The sequence below is a fragment of the Trichomycterus rosablanca genome, chromosome 15 (genome assembly GCF_030014385.1).
Source record: "Trichomycterus rosablanca isolate fTriRos1 chromosome 15, fTriRos1.hap1, whole genome shotgun sequence".
Taxonomy (NCBI): domain Eukaryota; kingdom Metazoa; phylum Chordata; class Actinopteri; order Siluriformes; family Trichomycteridae; genus Trichomycterus; species Trichomycterus rosablanca.
In genome coordinates this window covers 17,430,831-17,449,123 of record NC_086002.1, presented here as the reverse complement: position 1 = coordinate 17,449,123, position 18,293 = coordinate 17,430,831, and the positions used below count along the sequence as shown (strand labels likewise).

Below are 18,293 nucleotides of genomic sequence, written 5' to 3'. Positions count from 1 at the left end.
GAAACATGGCTAGTAACAAGAGCTAGGAACATGGCTAGTAACAAGAGCTAGAAACAGAATCCATACCGTGCCAAACAAGTCAAATAGTTCCCAACCTGTACTCCCCAGCTGTCCTCTTTAATAGAGGGCAGCTGGAGCTAATTAGTCCAGGGGAACCAATCATTGAAGGGGTGTGGGTGGCAGGAGGCTGAGTGTGCACACGAAGAGGGGGGCATGGCACACAGGAGCTCATTGTCAAAGTTCACAACATAAGAATTAAAAGAAAATACATTTTCCTCCTTACATCTGAACAAGGTACAAAAACAAATTCTCTTCCCCTCAGAAAAAAAGGTTTTCCTTCCCTCAGAACAAAATGTTTTATGCTGTAAACAAGTAACATAAGAATTAAAAGAAAATACACTTTCTTCCTTTTATCTGAACAAGGTAAATTTTTTCCCCTTCGCCAGAAAAAAGACGTTTTTCATTCCCTCTAAACAATTTTCCTTTCCCTCAGTAAAAAAAAAAATGCCATTCCTTCCTTCCTACACAATTTAGTAATTAAATGAAACTAAAAAAAATGCTGTTCATCTTTAGAAGAAGTAGTTGGTTTTCAGAATTGCTGGAATTCAGTCTTGCTCTTCTTGGGCTGAAGACAAGTCCTGCTGCACATACTGCTGAGGCAGGTAGAGGTGTGTTTAGCTTTACAGACAGCTTGCACACAGCTGGGAAGGATTTCAGCAATTCCAAATTATCTGCTGAGCAGGTCAAGTATCCGTCCAGTTGTTTAAAACTGTCCTGTGCTTGTGAAGACTGCAGGGCAGAGAAGAAGTCATCTTCATCAGATGAACTCGACCTGGCATCACCTAGCTGCAGGGAGGGTTGTTCCATGTGCTGTTTGATATAGTCCATTCCTGAAATTGAATACAGATGAAAATATGATGTTATTAATACAACTGTCTAACTGTCATGGCTTTAGGGTAAGGATTTGTATTAAATAGCTGGTTTTAATTTTAGGTATCAACATTTTTATTATTGATTTGTACATATACCAGTATTACAAAGTGTGAAAATGTACACTCATACACTTAACTATTCCCATGTTGTCTTACCGAGTTTTATCTTAGCATTACCCTTGGTCCAGGTTGTTTGAAATTTTGGAAGAAGAATTGCAGCTGCGATTAACTCAGGGTCTCTCAACATGTCACCAAAACGATTCTTTATTCCCACCTGTAGAGCATCCACCAGAGGCTTACAGTACTTTAATGGCAACTTCACTCGGTCAAGTTTGATGGTTAGCAGGCCGATTATTGGAACCAGCCACCCCATCTGGGCATTTGCTTCTGCTTGCAAGATATTGGCAGGGCAACTGGGCTCATGGTAATCGCATACTCTGTGAGAAATGCAAGCTCAGCTGGATTAAACCTGTGTTGAAAACAACGACGACACCTGTAATAACACTATGTATTACAGATGGTAGAAAACATTTTTCGGTAATGCATCTTAATTATTTTGCGTAATGATTTATGTATTGACACAATGACTTCAAAATCAATTTTTAAAATAATTTTTTTTGTTATTAACTTTTTATTAAGACACATGTCACATAATACACACATGCACATCTACAAATACAGTTTCTTCCAAATGAAAGGAACGGAGAGAGAAGGGTCCCAATAAGAAGGTATAAGAAAAAAAAAGTGCATAGTCATGAAATATCGCAAATGGCAGAAAATGCATAATAAATACATACATACCTATACATATACATACACATACATACATACACATACATATATATATATATATATATATATATACATATATACACATACACATACATACATTCACTCACATACATAGAAAGAAAAAACAAGGAAGGTCAGGAAACTCCCCCCAGAATATAGTCACTCAAAGATTTCCAATGAAATTCCAAAGAGGGGACCATATTTGCCAAAATTCTTTAGTTTTCCGGTGCAAGTCAAAAGTTAATTTCTCAAGAGGGAGAAAAGATGCTATCTGAGAGAGCCATAAATTTACTGATGGGACCTGAGGGGTAGACCAAATCAATAAAATACATTTTTTTGCAATGAAGACTAAGAGGGTGAAGATCTGTTTTGCATTGTTGTCAAATATAGCTTCTAATTGACTATAAAGCAGGTATAATTTAGGGCACAATGTGAACTGTATGTTAAGAATTTCTTGTATAGCTATATGTACAGTACCTTTTCCCAAAAATTTTTAATTCTATCACAGGTCCAAAAAAAGTGCCTTTGTGAGATCGACACTTAAAACATAAATCAGATCTTTCTGGAAATATCCTATGTAGACGCACTGGAGTAAGATAGAACCTGTTAATAAACTTAAAATTAAGTACATGTATATTTATTGAAGTACACTTAGGGTACAAATTAGAACAAATAGAGCACCAGACCTCTTCGTCTATAACCTCCTCCAGGTCCCTTTCCCAGATGCCTTTAAGGTTTACAAAAGAAGAATGACACTTATCAGATAGCATGACATAAAACCTAGAGATCAGACCTCTCAGGTCATGTTGCTTGGATATAAAACGCTCAATCTCTGTCACATCAGCTCTCAAGGTCCTGTCATCCAACTGAGCATTAATAAAGTGTCTAAATTGAAGATATCTGAAAAAATCTGTCTTTGGTAAATTATACTTATTCGAAAGGTCCAAAAATGACATCAAAACACCCTCTGAAAATAAACAAGAAATCTGTGATATACCACGTCTACTCCAACTGGAGAGCCCAATATCTGATAATTGAGAGGGAAAATCTGGGTTAAATGCCACTGGAGAGAGCTGGGAAAGGCCTTTTGGTACCTTAAGAAATTTTTTAATCTCTTTCCATGCGCGCAATGTATTAAATATAACAAAGCTCTCCGAGGCATTCTTTAATTTATTTGTATTTTGAATGAATGGTAAGAACTGTATAGGTAAAGGGTAGCAGGCACTGGTTTCCATAAGAACCCATAATGAATTTGTCCTGTTAGAACACCAACTAACTATATTTTTCATCTGGGCTGACCAATAATAAAATTGTAAATTTGGCATGCCTGCTCCTCCTTTCTCCTTAGGTTTCATTAAATTAGACAATTTAAATCTTGGTTTCCTGCCGTTCCAAATGAACCTTGAAAACTGCCTGCTCAGGTCTTTAAAAAATTAGCTAGATAAATAACAGGGAAGACATTGAAATAGATAGAGTAAACGTGGTAAAATATTCATTCTCAGGGTATTTATTCTACCAAAAAAAGAGATAGGGAGAGAGCACCAGTTGACCAGGTCAGCCTTTAATTTATTCACAAGAGGCATATAATTTTTAGAGTAAAGGTCATTAAGGTCCGGAGTCAAAAAAATGCCTAAATAATTAAAACCAGATGTAACTAAATTAAACGGAAAATTCTGCAACATAGGGGAGGTAGTAGGTATGTTAAATGCTATTGCCATAGATTTTGATAAATTAATCTTATAACCGGATAAAGTACTATATTGGGAAATGCTTTGTAATAGTGCAGGAAGAGATGAATTCGGATTAGTTATATATAACAATACATCGTCAGCATAGAGGGAGATTTTATGTTCTTCATGTCCTACCCTAATACCCGAAACCTTCGAATTTGATCTAATCATTTCAGCCAGGGGTTCAATTACCAATGAAAAAAGGAGGGGGGAGAGAGGGCAGCCCTGTCTAGTCCCACGTGCAACTCGTATTACTTGTGATATAAATCCATTAGAGGAAATTGTGGCTTGGGGATCCGAATAGAGATGTTTGACCAGTTTAATAAAATAAGGACCGAAATTAAACTTTTCGAGTACAGGAAAGAGAAAGTTCCATTCAACATGGTCAAAGGCCTTTTCAGCATCCAAAGAAACAATAAAAGAGGGCTTTTTGTGTTTATTAACAAAATCTACCATATTTAAGAGCCTGCGTATATTGTCTGAGCCATAACGATTTTTCACAAATCCTGTTTGATCGGGATTAATCAGTCTAGGTAAGACAACCTCCAGTCTACGAACAAGAACTTTAGCAACAATTTTGTAGTCTGTGTTGAATAAGCTTATGGGCCTATAAGATGCACAGCTCTGAGGGTCTTTACCTTTTTTTTAAAGTAAACAGATTTAGGCCGTTTTCCAAGTTGCAGGTATTAGACCATCACCCAACAGGTCCTGGAGTGCGGGAATTAAAATAGGCTGAAGCTCTGGCCAAAACGTCCTATAAAATTCAGGTGGATAACCATCTGAACCAGGAGCTTTATGAGATGGCATAAGTCGCAAAGCCTCATAAATCTCTGCCGGAGAGAAAGGGGCATTGAGGTTGTCTCCTTCTTCCTCCGACACTGTGGGGAGTGATAGCTTATTCAAGAATGATAATACTTCAGTACTAGAAGCTGAATCTTGTGATTTATACAAAGATTCATAGTACTCTTTAAAGGTGGCATTAATAAGATCTGGGTCATAAATAACAGAGCCGTCTACTTTTTGTAAAGATTTGATAATTTTCTCCCCTTGATCTTTTCTTATCTGATGGGCGAGCAACCGACTTGGTTTATTTCCGAATTCGTAATATTTTTGTTTAGAAAAGTGAAGTAATTTTTTAATATAGTTTATGTGGTCCAAATTAAGCTTAGCCTTAGCCTGGCACAATAGTATCCAATTTGTTTGATTAGGGAAGGATTTATGTAATTGTTCCAGATGCTGAACTTCCCTTTCAAGCTCTCGACGTTGTTGGTTTTGACGTTTTTTAAGCCTTGAAGAGTATGAAATAATGTGGCCCCTGATTGTGGCCTTAGCTGCATCCCACATAGTAGCGGGAGATACGGGGGAGTGTTTGTTATCCTCCCAAAAAATTTTTATTCATTGCCGGGCCAAACTGCAAAAAGTTGGATCATTCAGTAGGGAGGAATTAAACCTCCAAACCTTATTTCGGTGTGTCTTGGTAGTCAAATTCATATGTAGAAATACTGGTGCATGGTCAGAGAGAACGATGGAACCAATCTTAACTAGCTCTACAAGATGGATATGATTATTAGGGATAAAGATGTAGTCAATACGTGAGTAAGAGTTGTGAGGGTAAAACGTGTAATCCCTATAACATGGATTCAATTCTCTCCAAATGTCCACCAAACCAGACACTGTGGTAATCTCCCTCAGTACTGACGACGATCTGGTGTTACACCGTACAGGAGAGGACCTTTCTAGGTTTGGGTCCAAAACGCAATTAAAATCTCCCGCTAAAATTGCTATCCCCCTGCAGTTCTGGTTAAATAATAAAATCACATCTGACATAAATTTCGGGCAATCCTCATTTGGCGCATAAATATTAAGGATAGATAAATGTTGACCAAACAACATACCAGAAATTAAAATGTACCTGCCTTCTGGATCTTTAACCTGTTTTTCCAAAATGAATGGTAGGTGCTTGTTAATCAGTATAGCTACACCCCATTTTTTAGGATTCCCATTGTATGATGCAAAATGAACCTGTCCGACCCAGTCTCTCTTTAGTTTCAAATGTTCAATTTCAGATAAATGCGTTTCCTGAAGCAAAGCAACTGATGCTCTCTCCCTCTTAAGAAAGGTCAAAATTTTCTTCCTTTTAATAATGTGCCCTAACCCCTTCACGTTCCAAGTAATACACTTAAAAGAACTGTTCATATTTATAAATAGTTATTCTAAGAAGTATTGTGCAAATGCAAACTGTTAACATTGTGACACGTGCCAACATTTTAAAGTTTAAACACACAAAACAACAACAAGCCCACCCCACACCCCCCTGCCCTATCCCCAAACGAAAGGGCACAACAAATGAGACCAGGTCACCAGACCCAAGTTGAGCTACGCAAAAAGCAAACATATTTGAAAATAACAGAAATAAGAACCCTGTAAAGATAATAATGAAAAGAAAAGAATGGCGCATGCTCCGTGCCACTCCAGTTATTACAATCGAATATATTAAACAGCTCTTCCCTTTTTTAGTAGTCAGAAAAAGAAAAAAAAAAAAAATGATCAAGATGACATGTCAGTTTTAAGCCGGCTGCTTATCGTTCTCTATGCCATCCAGAAAGTCTTTCGCAGCCGCAGGGGTCGAAAACAAGTGGACTCTCTCCTTGTAAACGCACTGCAGCTTAGCCAGATAAGCGAATCCACGGAACATCTGCCGGTTGGAAAAAGCTTTTCTCATCTCGCTAAATTCTCGTCGCCTTCTCATGATCTCCGCCGAGAGGTCTTGGTAGAATCGTAGTCGACAACCATTATGAATTACATCCTGTTTCCTCATCGCAGCACGGAGAACAGCCTCCTTGTCTGGGCATCGGAGAAATCTCACTAGAATACTGCGTGGGGGACCGTTCTCAGCAGGTGGTGGTGCGAGCGATCTGTGTGCTCGCTCAATATCAAATTTAGTGTCCGGTGGAAAATCTAGCCACTTTGGAAGCATTAAAGATAAAAATTTGGCTAGGGGTTTGGATCCTTCTGCGTTTTCAGAGAGACCGATTATTTTAACATTTTTCCACCGACCCCTATTCTCTAAATCGTCAAGCTTGGCTTGTAGCTGTTGAAGACTCTTTTCCACAGAACTCAGCTTAGTAGCATGTGCACCTGCGGAGTCCTCTGTAGCGGAGATCCTATTTTCCGCCTGGGATAAGCGAGATTCGTTTGAGGACACTTTCTCCGACAAGTCCGCCAAACAAGTTTGTAGCGAGGAAAGAGAGGATGCCATAGTGTCCAAACGTCCGTCAATCACATCCAAACGGCTGTCAATAGACCCCAATCGTGCACCGACTGCTAGAATTTCAGTCAAAACCGCTTCACCCTGTAATAGCGGTGATGGCGTTGTTTCTTCTTGCTCGGCAGCCTTCTTTTTCGTACTTCTCTGGGGTCGAGAGGACGTGAACAATGGAAAATCTCGCGTCTCCTGACCCTCAGACATCTTAAATGTTTCTTGAAATCAGAAATGAATATTAAAAATAGTTATAACGGAGGTAGAACCGAAAATAAAAAATAACCGGAGCGGAGCACGAGTTCAAGCAGCCATTTCTTAGCGGGTCACGTGACACCCCCTCCTAAAATATTTTTTAATTGATTTATGCAAAATGAACCCTGAGATAACACAAACACATCTCCTTCAGAGAACAAACTAGTAACACAGTTATTTACTGGATTTAACATATAGCGGGACATAAAACAAAAGTAATGGTGCATTCAGTATTTTATGTTTTAAATCAATTGTATGGAGAATTCTTGTTTTGATCATGTGATAAAGGGGATTTGAGCATGGATCAAAGGTTTATAATTGTAACAAAAAATAAAAACTTGTAATATCGAATGCAGTATTTATACACTTGCAATATCAAATTAAATAGGCACCAAGTATTGTATCAGGTTATCCCTGGGATTTCCCATCCCTACTATATAACCAATTCATTGCATTTAAAAAGTGATGGATAAGTAACTAAAATTAACCAATGTTAAGTGGAAGTTGGGATACAAAGTGAAACATTATGTTTCATTACAATTAAATAATAGAACATACGTAATTCTTACTTACATTGGAACCTTTAATTCTGTGCAGATGACTCCAATAGCCCCCTCTCCCTTATCTATGATTATTCTCAGAAGCCTTTCCACTGCCAGGAATAAAGAATTCCATCTTGTAGCATTATGGCGCAGCAGCTGGAGGGAGCAAACATCTTCAATTGTTTCAGCAATTCAGTGTTGATCTTCCACATTTGTTCCAAAGTGCATTGCACTTGCCAAAAGTCGAATAGTACACTTTCTTGTATGCCTCAGTGGATGTTGCTTTCATTGCATCAGTCGTAGCTATTAGGTTGAGTAGGTGACAAGCACAGCGCTGGTGCTTTGGGAATTGAAATTCAAAACCATTATCCTCATTCAGAACTGCTGACACATCAACAAACTCCAATTCTTCATACCCATCTTCATCCTCTTCATCCTCTCCTGGTTGAGATGCATCACCATCACTTTTGACTACGTTGTTGTTCTCATCTTCACCAAAAGCTTTTATGAAGTTCGAGCCGTTGTCTGTTGTAGTTCTTAGAATCTTGCCTCGAATTTCAGACTCTGAATGGATGCCATTTAGGGCACTTGCCAACACATCAAACGTGTGTGAACCTCTCAGTTGTGTACAGGCTAGGGCTGCCGAGCATCTTTTGAGACTGTCAAGGTCAATCCAATGGGCAGTAACCCCAATGAAGCTCCACCTATTGGCAGACCAGCAGTCGGTGGTGGTGGCGATATAGTCAACTTGTCTCATGACCTGAGTCACTGCTTTCTTCATTTCCTTTGAGGCACAGTCCAGGTGTTCAGTATTTTGTTCTGGTAGTGGAGGGAGTCTCAAAAACTCTTTTCTTTTTGTTGAGGTCAGCTCTTTATATTTTTTAAGGTAATGTACATGCCTTCTCTGAAACAGTGCCAGAGACACTTTGTCTGCAATTTCTGCTTCCATCTCATCGACAAGTGGAATAGTGATGCTTGTATCTGACATGCCTTAACTTGTTGGGTCTGGACTGAACTTGTTCGCACTTGCACATTAATGTGCTTAAACACTGATCTAATTTGCAAGTACAGATTTGCCACACCTATTTGCAGTTTGTCACACATAATGAAGCTAAAAAAAATCTTGCCATTTTATTTTACGAGTAACGAGTAACGAATCTGCATACGGCAAATGTATCAGAGTAAAAGTATACATTTTCTTTAGGAAATGTATCGGAGTTAAAGTAAAAGTTTATATGTTTATACTCCAGTAAAGTACAAATACTCCAAAAAAATACTTAAGTACTGTAACGAAGTGTTATTATTTCATTACTATACACCACTGAGTATAACAGAAAGCCTGCAGAACAGAAGTTCATCTTTTGTTGTATTTCAGTCTGATTTAAGGTGAGGGATCAGACTCACTCAGACTCACCTGAACCCAGCTGTGTGTCCATGAAGAGTGATCGGTCAATAGAAGAAACACCAAAGTTCAGTGACAGAGGCCGTTCTAGGTGAGAATCATTTTAGGAAATGTGACTCTGAAAAACTCATATTCCTTATCCCAAATATAGGGGTTACTTGATCAGGTTTTACTGTTTAATTTTAATATTATATGCAATATAAGTTTAATAATCACATTTTAACAATGCTAACAGGTCAGCATTGTTTTGTATATTCTGTTAGTTACTTTGCTCCCAGTCCCACCTGATTAAATTCATTAACTTTAACTTGTTTCTGAAAGATGACACTTCCACAGAAATGCTGACCCTTGGACAACAATGTAATAATGTTAAACCGCTGCAGGACATTTTTTGCCGTTTGCTGTGCAGATGTGAAAATGTTGTATTTACATTATACTCAATGCTTTGGTTTACAGAAACCAAGAGAAATTAAAGAAATCATAAAGAAGCAGCAGAAATAAGTTGGATTCCATATTCAAGGTGTGTATCTGAGTCTTTGTGTTGAACTGGTGTGTGATAAGGCACATCTACAAAAATGCCTGCCTTAGTGACCATTGGGTTCTTGGTCACCAATCTGACCAAGGCCCTTCTTCCCCGATTACTCAGTTTGGTCGGGCGGCCAGATCTAGGGAGGGTTCTGGTGGTTCCAAACTTCTTCCATTTCTGAATAATGGAGACCTGCTGCCGAAATTTTTTTGTATCCTTCCCCAGATTTGTACCTTGACACAATCCGGTCTTGGAGGTCCAAGTGATATGCACTGTCAACTGTGAGACCTTTTATAGACAAGTGTGTGCCATTCCAAATTATCTTCAATCAATTGAATTTACCACAGGTGGTCTCCAATCAAGTTGTATGAGCATCTCAAGGATGATCAGTGTGAACTGGGTGCACCTGAGCTCAATTTTGAGTGTCATAGCAAAGGGTGTGAGTACTTATGTACCTATTATGTTTAAATTTTTAAATTTTTAAAAGATTTACAAAAATGTCTGAAAACATGTTTTCACTTTGTCATTATGGGTAGAGATGGACCGATCGGGTTTTTTGGCATCGATTGCGATCTCCGATCTCCTTTCAGGGCAATCGGCCGATAGTCCATTTCGATCGGGAAGGGGGGGGAGATGACATGCAATTTTTAGCGCAAAATCAGCAGTAAATAATAAAGTATCCAAACAATTATTTTTTTCACCCACAGGAGACATATCTTATTAGTCTAACTGACCACACACACACACACACACACACACACACACACACACAGGTTTAATGTTATCCAGTTTAGTCTGAAAAAAACTTAAAAGATAAACCGAAAGCAACAGCGTGTGTGTGTTTCTTTAAAAAAACGCTTTGTTCACAGTGTCGCTTTAAATGATTCTGATTCAGGAGTCGAATGTGACGCGTAAGTTTCTCTCTCCGTTTTTACTGTTATTAATAAATGCTGTGGTTTTAAATAAACACCAGCTACTACAGAACATTTTGTGTGACTTTCTTACATTAAAAAGCTTAATTAAAAAGCTTAATTAAACCGCTATTACCACAGAGCGGTCACCGAGTCAGACTCGTTCCGTCTGTGGAGCTAAAAGTTCTGATTACCCTAAAAGTTTAGCAGATGATCCTGAACTAACGAATTTGGTAATGAATAAACTTTTGCCTCTGATTGGCTCTGTAACGTTTTCTGTTCTCATTTACATCAAAAGCAAGAACCACTTACGAGTTACCAAACTGAACACGAGTTTGAATAATGTGCTGATAGAATCGGCTCAGATGTGACCGGGTTGAATTATCTTTTTAAAGTAAATATTTCAGTCAGCAAAATTGCATCGTATGTATGATGCACAACGTTAATTCTGTTATTTTAGGTCGTGAAGAGCTTTCATGATGGTTTCTGTATGATGGTTGATGAATGGTGATGTGATGGTTCGTGTTTTGTAGCGCAAAGTCTGGATCAATTCACTGAGCTGTTAACTTAACGTGATCTTTATATATCAAGTGATCGGATCGGCTACATTTGGGAAATATCGTCCGATCGTCGATAGCATATTTTGATTGAAAATCGGCCGATATCGCTTGAAAGTCGATCGATCGTCCCATCTCTAATTATGGGCTATTTCGTGTAGATTTTTTAAAAGAAAACTGTACTCAAATCGGATTTTGAATATGTCTGTAATGTAACAAAATGTGGAAAAAGTGAAGGGGTGTGAATACTTTCTGTTGGCACTGTATATATAGTACATTTACAGTACATGTTGGAATTCATGTTTCCCCTCAATGAACCGCAGCTCCCCAGTGGAGGCAGCACTCATGCAGTACACCATCTGACACAATCTGAGCCAAACAAGGGCATTCCAGTAATCCATGTTCTTGGACTGCTTGTCTTCAGCAAACTGTTTGCGGGCTTTCTTGTGCGTCAGCTTCCTTCTGGGATGACGGCTATGCAGGCCAAGTTGATGCATTGTGCGGCATATGGTCTGAGCACTGACAGGCTGACCACCCACTTCGTCAACCTCTGCAAGAAGGCTAGCAGCACTCATGTGCCTATTTTTTAAGCCAACCTCTGGATATGATGCTGAAAACGTGGACTCAACTTCTTTGGTCGAACCTGCAAGGCCTGTTCCAAGTGGAATCTGTCCTGGAAAACCACTGTATGACCTTGGCTACTGTGCCTCATCGTAGCTTAGTTTCAGGCTGTTAGCAATCTTCTTGTGGAGAGCAACAATTCTACTCCTCTTTGCCATTAGGTAACATGTTGAATATCCAGGGGCCAGTATGAGAGAATTGTACCCAAAACATCAAATTTTACAGCCCTGCTCCCCATTCACAACTGGAACCTTGACATATGACACATGACAACACAATTGGGCACAATTTAGACATGTTGTTTAAATAAAATAAAATAAAAATTTTAATCACACAAATTTTATTGGACTATGTTTGTGCCACTTTAAACATAAGTCACTGTGGTAATTTGCACTACTTTACCACAACAACATTGTGTTTAGAGTGTTTATAATCTTTGGTCAGAGCACGGATTCCGCTCGTGAGACTGAGCTCAGAATCAGTCTAACTTTATTTCAGATGAATTTGGATGAAAAGCTCATGAACTGTACACACCGTGGGAACATTACAATGTAGTTCTAAAACAACTACTACTAGTTGTCCTGCGCACCTCCACACTGGTGGAAGAGAGTGTTGCATGTCAATTTGTTGAAGTATTTTGCTTTAGGTTAGCACGCTTACAAATCCGCAGACATTCTAATTTCAATTTTATTTTTTTTATTTTACTTGATGTTTCTTTTGTTTGATTGTGATATAAATATACAGTTCTCTGACCTGAAACAAATTAAAAGCTGTAAGGTAAGCAGAAGAAGAGAATCCACATAAGAGTAACTCACAGCCTAGAGAATCTGGATCTTTTCACCAATTTCTATCCATGGTGCCAATCATTTTGGAGCTGACTGTACCAATGTAGGTTTAACATTTTTATATTCAATTTCTGTCAGGAGCTGGAGCAGAAAATCATCACTCTGATGAAAAACAATATAAGCTGAATGAATATAAGAAGATAGTAAGTACAGATTACCCATAATGCTCTGAGGTGAAGGATAAGGAGGATCAATGTAGTTTCAGAGAGGAGGCACTGAAGATCACACTACATGTACTGAAGAAGATGAACCAGACAGATTTAGCCAACACACTGCAGACCAGTAAGAGCTGCTGGTTTTATTCCATCACTTTCATTTGAAAAGAACAACAATATAAAGTATTTTAATTAAAAACTACAGCAATTTCTTTTAAAACAGAGAAATTATCATCATTTACAAACCTTTAAACGGTAATATAAGTGTATAATACTAGAATGTGTCATACTGCAGTTAATTGGTCCATATTTAGTTAATCTTTCTAATACTAATAAAAACATTATGAGCAGCAAACTAAAAGAGATGATCTAACTTAAGATTCAATTATTTCAATATCGTTTCACATATTTAAATAATTACCTTCATTCACTTCTGTTTATTAGAACTGGTCTCCGTTTATCAGAAGAACCTCAAAACCAAGATGATAGAGAAATATAAAAGAATTAATGAGGGAATCTCACAGGATGGATCATCAGTTCTCCTGAATCAGATCTACATAGAGCTCTACATCACAGAGGGTTGGAGTGGAGACGTCAATAATGAACATGAGGTCAGACAGATCGAAACGGCATCCAGGAGACCAGCAGCACAGGAGATTCCCATCAAATGCAACAACCTCTTCAAAGACACGAATATCAGAACTGTGCTGACTAAAGGAATCGCTGGAATTGGAAAAACAGCCTCAGTGCAGAAGTTCATTCTGGACTGGGCTGAAGGAAAAGCAAATCAGGATGTCAGCTTCATATTTCCACTTCCTTTTAGAGAGCTGAACTTGATGAAGCAGGAAAATCTCAGTCTGTTGGAACTTTTGCATCAGTTTTTCCCAGAAATCAAAGATTTGTCATCATTAGACTGTGATGCTTATAAAGTTTTGTTCATCTTTGATGGTCTGGATGAGTGTCGACTTCCTCTAGATTTTCAGAACAATAATATTTTGTGTGATGTAACAGAATCAGCCTCTGTGGATGTGCTGCTGACAAACCTCATCAAGGGGAACCTGCTTCCTTCTGCTCACCTCTGGATTACCTCTCGACCAGCTGCAGCCAATCAGATCCCTTCTGAGTGTGTAGACCAGGTAACAGAGGTACGAGGGTTCAGTGACCCTCAGAAAGAGGAATACTTCAGAAAGAGGATCAGTGATGAGAACCTGGCTAGTAAAATCATCACTCACATAAAGTCATCAAGAAGCCTCTACATCATGTGTCACATTCCAGTTTTCTGCCGGATCTCAGCCTCTGTTCTAGAGAGAATTCTGGATGGAGCAGAGGGGAAAGAGATCCCCAAAACTCTTACTCAAATGTTCATTTACTTTCTGATCTTTCAGATAAAACACAGTGAACAAAAGTACCATGGGAAATCTGAGCCTGATCCAGACCAGACCAGTGAGACGATACTGGCACTGGGAAAACTGGCCTTCCAACAGCTGGAGAAAGGAAACCTGATCTTCTATGAGGAAGACCTGACAGAGTGTGGCATTGATGTCAAAAACACATCAGTGTACTCAGGAGTCAACACCCAAATTTTTAGAAAGGAGTTGGGGCTGCACCTGGGTCAGATCTTCAGCTTTGTGCACCTGAGTGTTCAGGAGTTTCTGTCTGCTTTATATGTATTTCTCACCTTCATCAACAAAAACAGAAATGTGCTGGTGATGCAAAACACTGGATTCTTTAACATCTTTAGAAACAATACAAACATGTCTGACTTTCTGAAGAGTGCAGTGGACAAGGCCTTACAGATTAAGAATGGACACCTGGATCTTTTCCTTCGCTTCCTCCTGGGTCTCTCACTGGAGTCCAATCAGACACTCTTACAAGGCCTACTGCCACAAACAGGAAGTAGCTCTTACAACAAAGAGGAAACAGTCAGGTACATCAAAAAGAAGATCAGTGAGAATCCCTCTCCAGAAAAATACATCAATCTGATCCACTGTCTGAATGAACTGAACGATGATTCTCTAGTGCAGGAGGTCCAAAAATACCTGAACACAAGAATTTATGCTTATCACGATAGACTCAGTCTTTCTTCTGCTCAGTGGTCGGCTCTGGTGTTTGTGTTGCTGAACTCAGATCAGGAGCTGGATGAGTTTGATTTGAGGAAATATTATCCATCACATGAAGGTCTTCTGAAGATGCTGCCAGTGGTGAAAGAATCAAGAAAAGCTAAGTGAGTTATTTATTAATAAACATTTGATTCATGATTTCATCACAAACACTAATACTTAAATGTACAAAACTGAGAAGGTGCAAAACTACAGTGGTGCAGTCTGATCTCAAAATGTGTAATTAATAATCTTAACTGTTTCTGCACCACCTACTAACTGCACTCTAATTATACTGAGTATAAAATCTAATGTGAAATCATCAACCACAGAGCTCCAAAAACATCAGGACTAAATGGTTCAGTAATAAAGAGAGAAATGCATTTATAACAAACAATCTTTTTAAATAAAAACACTTATGTTAGCATGAACGAGATGCTCAGGTGATTTAGTGGTAAAGTACACTAGCCCACCTTAACTGAGATCTGAGGATGTTAGCATGGAGTGAGTTGATCTGACTGATGTGTAATCATGTTTTCAGGAGAATGAATTTTACTCTGATGAAAACACTGTAATAATAATTAGATAGTTTTGACAGTTTCATGAATCAGACGTGGAATCAACAGAGCTCAGTTTACATAAACATGACGTGTAAATTACTTGTTTAGACTCGTGCACTAGTTTTATACAGAATGTGGAATTTCACCTGAAAGCAGGAGCAGAAGTATTTGTACCTCTAACCCTGAATGTTAGTGACAGCAGTTTCTACGTAGAGCTTCCTGATAATTATTAGTTCTCAGTCATGCTGTGCAGCAATACAGCAGTGAGAGTGAAACCTTTACAGAGTCAAATAGTAATTATGGAATGTATGTTTAGATTAGATAAAATGATTGAGCCAATTCATACTGGTCAGGACCATGTTGGATCCAGTGCTACTCGAAAACACTTCCAAAGAAGTAGAAACACACACACACACACACACTATCACTCTCATCAATGTTTTAGGATGGAGACGAAAATCAAGTTGTCATTTATAATCTGTGAGTAGCATTGTATTTATTCTCAGTCGCTACAGGGCTATAGTTAGCGCTTCCACTATTTTGAACTGTGTAGAAATGTAAAGCTCCGCCCCTTTGTATATAAGTACAGTAGAGCAGTCCTGCGATTGGTTGATTTATTAATTTAACTGCTTTCACTTTTATCTGCAATGCAGGCTTATCTGATTATTTCTCTCCAGGTTGTTTGATTGTAATCTAACAGAGGAAAGTTGTGAAGTTCTGTCCTCAGTTCTCAGTTTAAACTCCTCCAGTCTGAAACATCTGGACCTGGGTAACAATAAGCTGAAGGATTCAGGAGTGAAGCTGCTCTCTGCTGTACTGGAGAATCCACACTGTAAACTGGAGACACTGGTGTAAGATCTTTACTTTCACACTGTAGATACAGAAGATCGGTTCTAATTAAAACCATAATTTAAACCAGAAAATTCATTTAGTGGACGCTGTTTAGGACTCTTCAGAATCGTCATTCGTCATCACATCCTAGCAGGAATAAAAATATTTTGTTATAATTCATGCACAATCACAATTAGTGGAAACAGAATGTTATAAAATAATTATACAATATTACATATACTGTATATTTGGTTGCTTGAAATACAGTGAACAGTGGAAAGTTAAAGAATTATAAAATAAACAAATATTTGACAAATTTATAAATAAAACAATTCAAAGTGTTTCTTCCATATTAAACTCTACAGTATAGAGTGAACATTTTATACATTATACAGAGCTGAAATTGCAGTTTTGTGTTTGCAATACTGATCTATTATTTCTCTCCAGGTTGTGGAAGTGTGATCTAACAGAGGAAAGTTGTGAAGTTCTGTCCTCAGTTCTCAGTTTAAACTCCTCCAGTCTGAAACATCTGAACCTGAGTAACAATAAACTGAAAGATTCAGGAGTGAACCTGCTCTCTGCTGGACTGGAGAATCCACACTGTAAACTGGAGATACTGGAGTGAGATAATCACTTTCACATTGTAGATACAGAAGATCTGTTTCACTCTGAAGCATCATTTTCATAAAAGCGGAACCTTGGTAGATGGTTTGTTTGGGACTCTTTGGAGTCTTCATACATCATCACATCTTAGCATGATTGTTTTTTTGTTTTTTTTTACTATAGCTAATTAAAACTGAGATTAGATCCTAAACTAGCAGCATTTGAGTTTCTGGTGCTGAACCTAATGTAGGATTTTATCATGGATGAAGAAAAATGTGATTCAGCTTCAAAAAACAGTCATAATGTTATAATGAATGATGCAGGACCCAAAGATGCAGAGTTCAAATAATAGATTTTTATTATTTCAATAAATAAGCACAAAATAAAGCAAAAAGAAACAAAAGACAACTCAGGCGAAGTGCCGAGTGAGCCCCTGGCGCCGCGGGCAACTGAAAGGGAAAAAATACACGTTAACAAAAAAACAAAGATAGCGAGGCGCGAACCCGGGTCCCACAGACGCAGGGCGTTCGCGCAGCTTGCAGTGCTATTTGGTAGCGCTAGTAAGAGCTGAGGATCCGCTCCTAAGGAAGAGCGGATGACAGCGAGATCTCGAGCTTAGTCGAGCCCGTTAAAGGGAAGTCCTACCAAGTGGGCGGGACGAGAACTCACCGGTACGGTCACCAGCGGAACGTACTGAGCCGCTGGGAAGTAACCGGTATAATAAGAAAGGATTACGGGAGTGACGGCGAAAGCGCGGATTCGAACCCGGGGTGAGTAGGAGAAACAAGCCGTAACTTTTACCCACTCAGCCAGGCTGACATAGCGGATCCGCTTCGCCGAACAGCAACTCGCGCATGCGCTGAAGGTAGCAGGGCTAGCTTAGCCACTATGCTAACTGTTCAGCATTACGCAAACTGGCAAACGCTACAAATAAATAGCAGCGCGGTGACTGCACGTAATCGCACCGTATCTGAGCAAAATACTAACCCTATACACCTCGGCCTTCCGACCTTACGCCTCCAACCGCTGTACAGCGCCTGGAGGTACCGTCTAAGCCCTAAGAAAAGAAAATGCTGGCTAAGTGCAGCAAAAGATGCGATAGGCGCAGCCGTTACCAAACAACAGAGGAAAAAAGGTGCGACGCCGGCAACCTGGTGACGCCCCCTTATATAGGGCGATCACAGGTGCCGTGCGTTCGCACCTAATGAGCTGGCCTAGTATTTAAGGCTGAGCTCTTGGGTGATCTGTAACGCCTGCGACGCTGTGACCTGGTGGTAGTATCACTAGTCGTCGCGGGCACCCTAACAGTACCCCCCCTTCTAGGGACAGCTCCCGAAGTCCCAAGACCCGCGGTTCGGTTCCTCCTGAACTTACGGATCAGTTCAGGGTCCAGGATCTGGCGAGCCGGTACCCATGAACGCTCCTCGGGGCCGTAACCTTCCCAGTCCACCAGGTATTGGGTGCTACCCTGCACCTTCCTGCTATCCAGGAGGCGGCGGACCGTGAATGCAGGGGCACCCTGGATGATACGAGGGGCGGGAGGTTGGGGGGGGTTCTAGCCCCCTCGCACGCAAATGGGCGAAGCTGGGAGACGTGAAAGGTTGGGTGTGCCCGCATCCTGGGGGGCAACTCCAACCTGTATGTCACCGGATTTATCCGCTTGACTACCTTGA

At 39.5% G+C, this 18,293-nt stretch overlaps 1 protein-coding gene across 1 annotated transcript in view; it reads left to right on the top strand.

The window, feature by feature from the left end:
- The window catches only part of LOC134328236 (NACHT, LRR and PYD domains-containing protein 12-like), a 373,426-nt gene that overhangs the window by 346,688 nt on the left and 8,445 nt on the right, over positions 1 to 18,293 (top strand). The window contains exon 18 of the mRNA XM_063009317.1: positions 16,465 to 16,638. Coding sequence (XP_062865387.1) covers positions 16,465 to 16,638 — 174 coding nt within the window. The remainder of the gene's footprint in view (positions 1 to 16,464; positions 16,639 to 18,293) is intronic.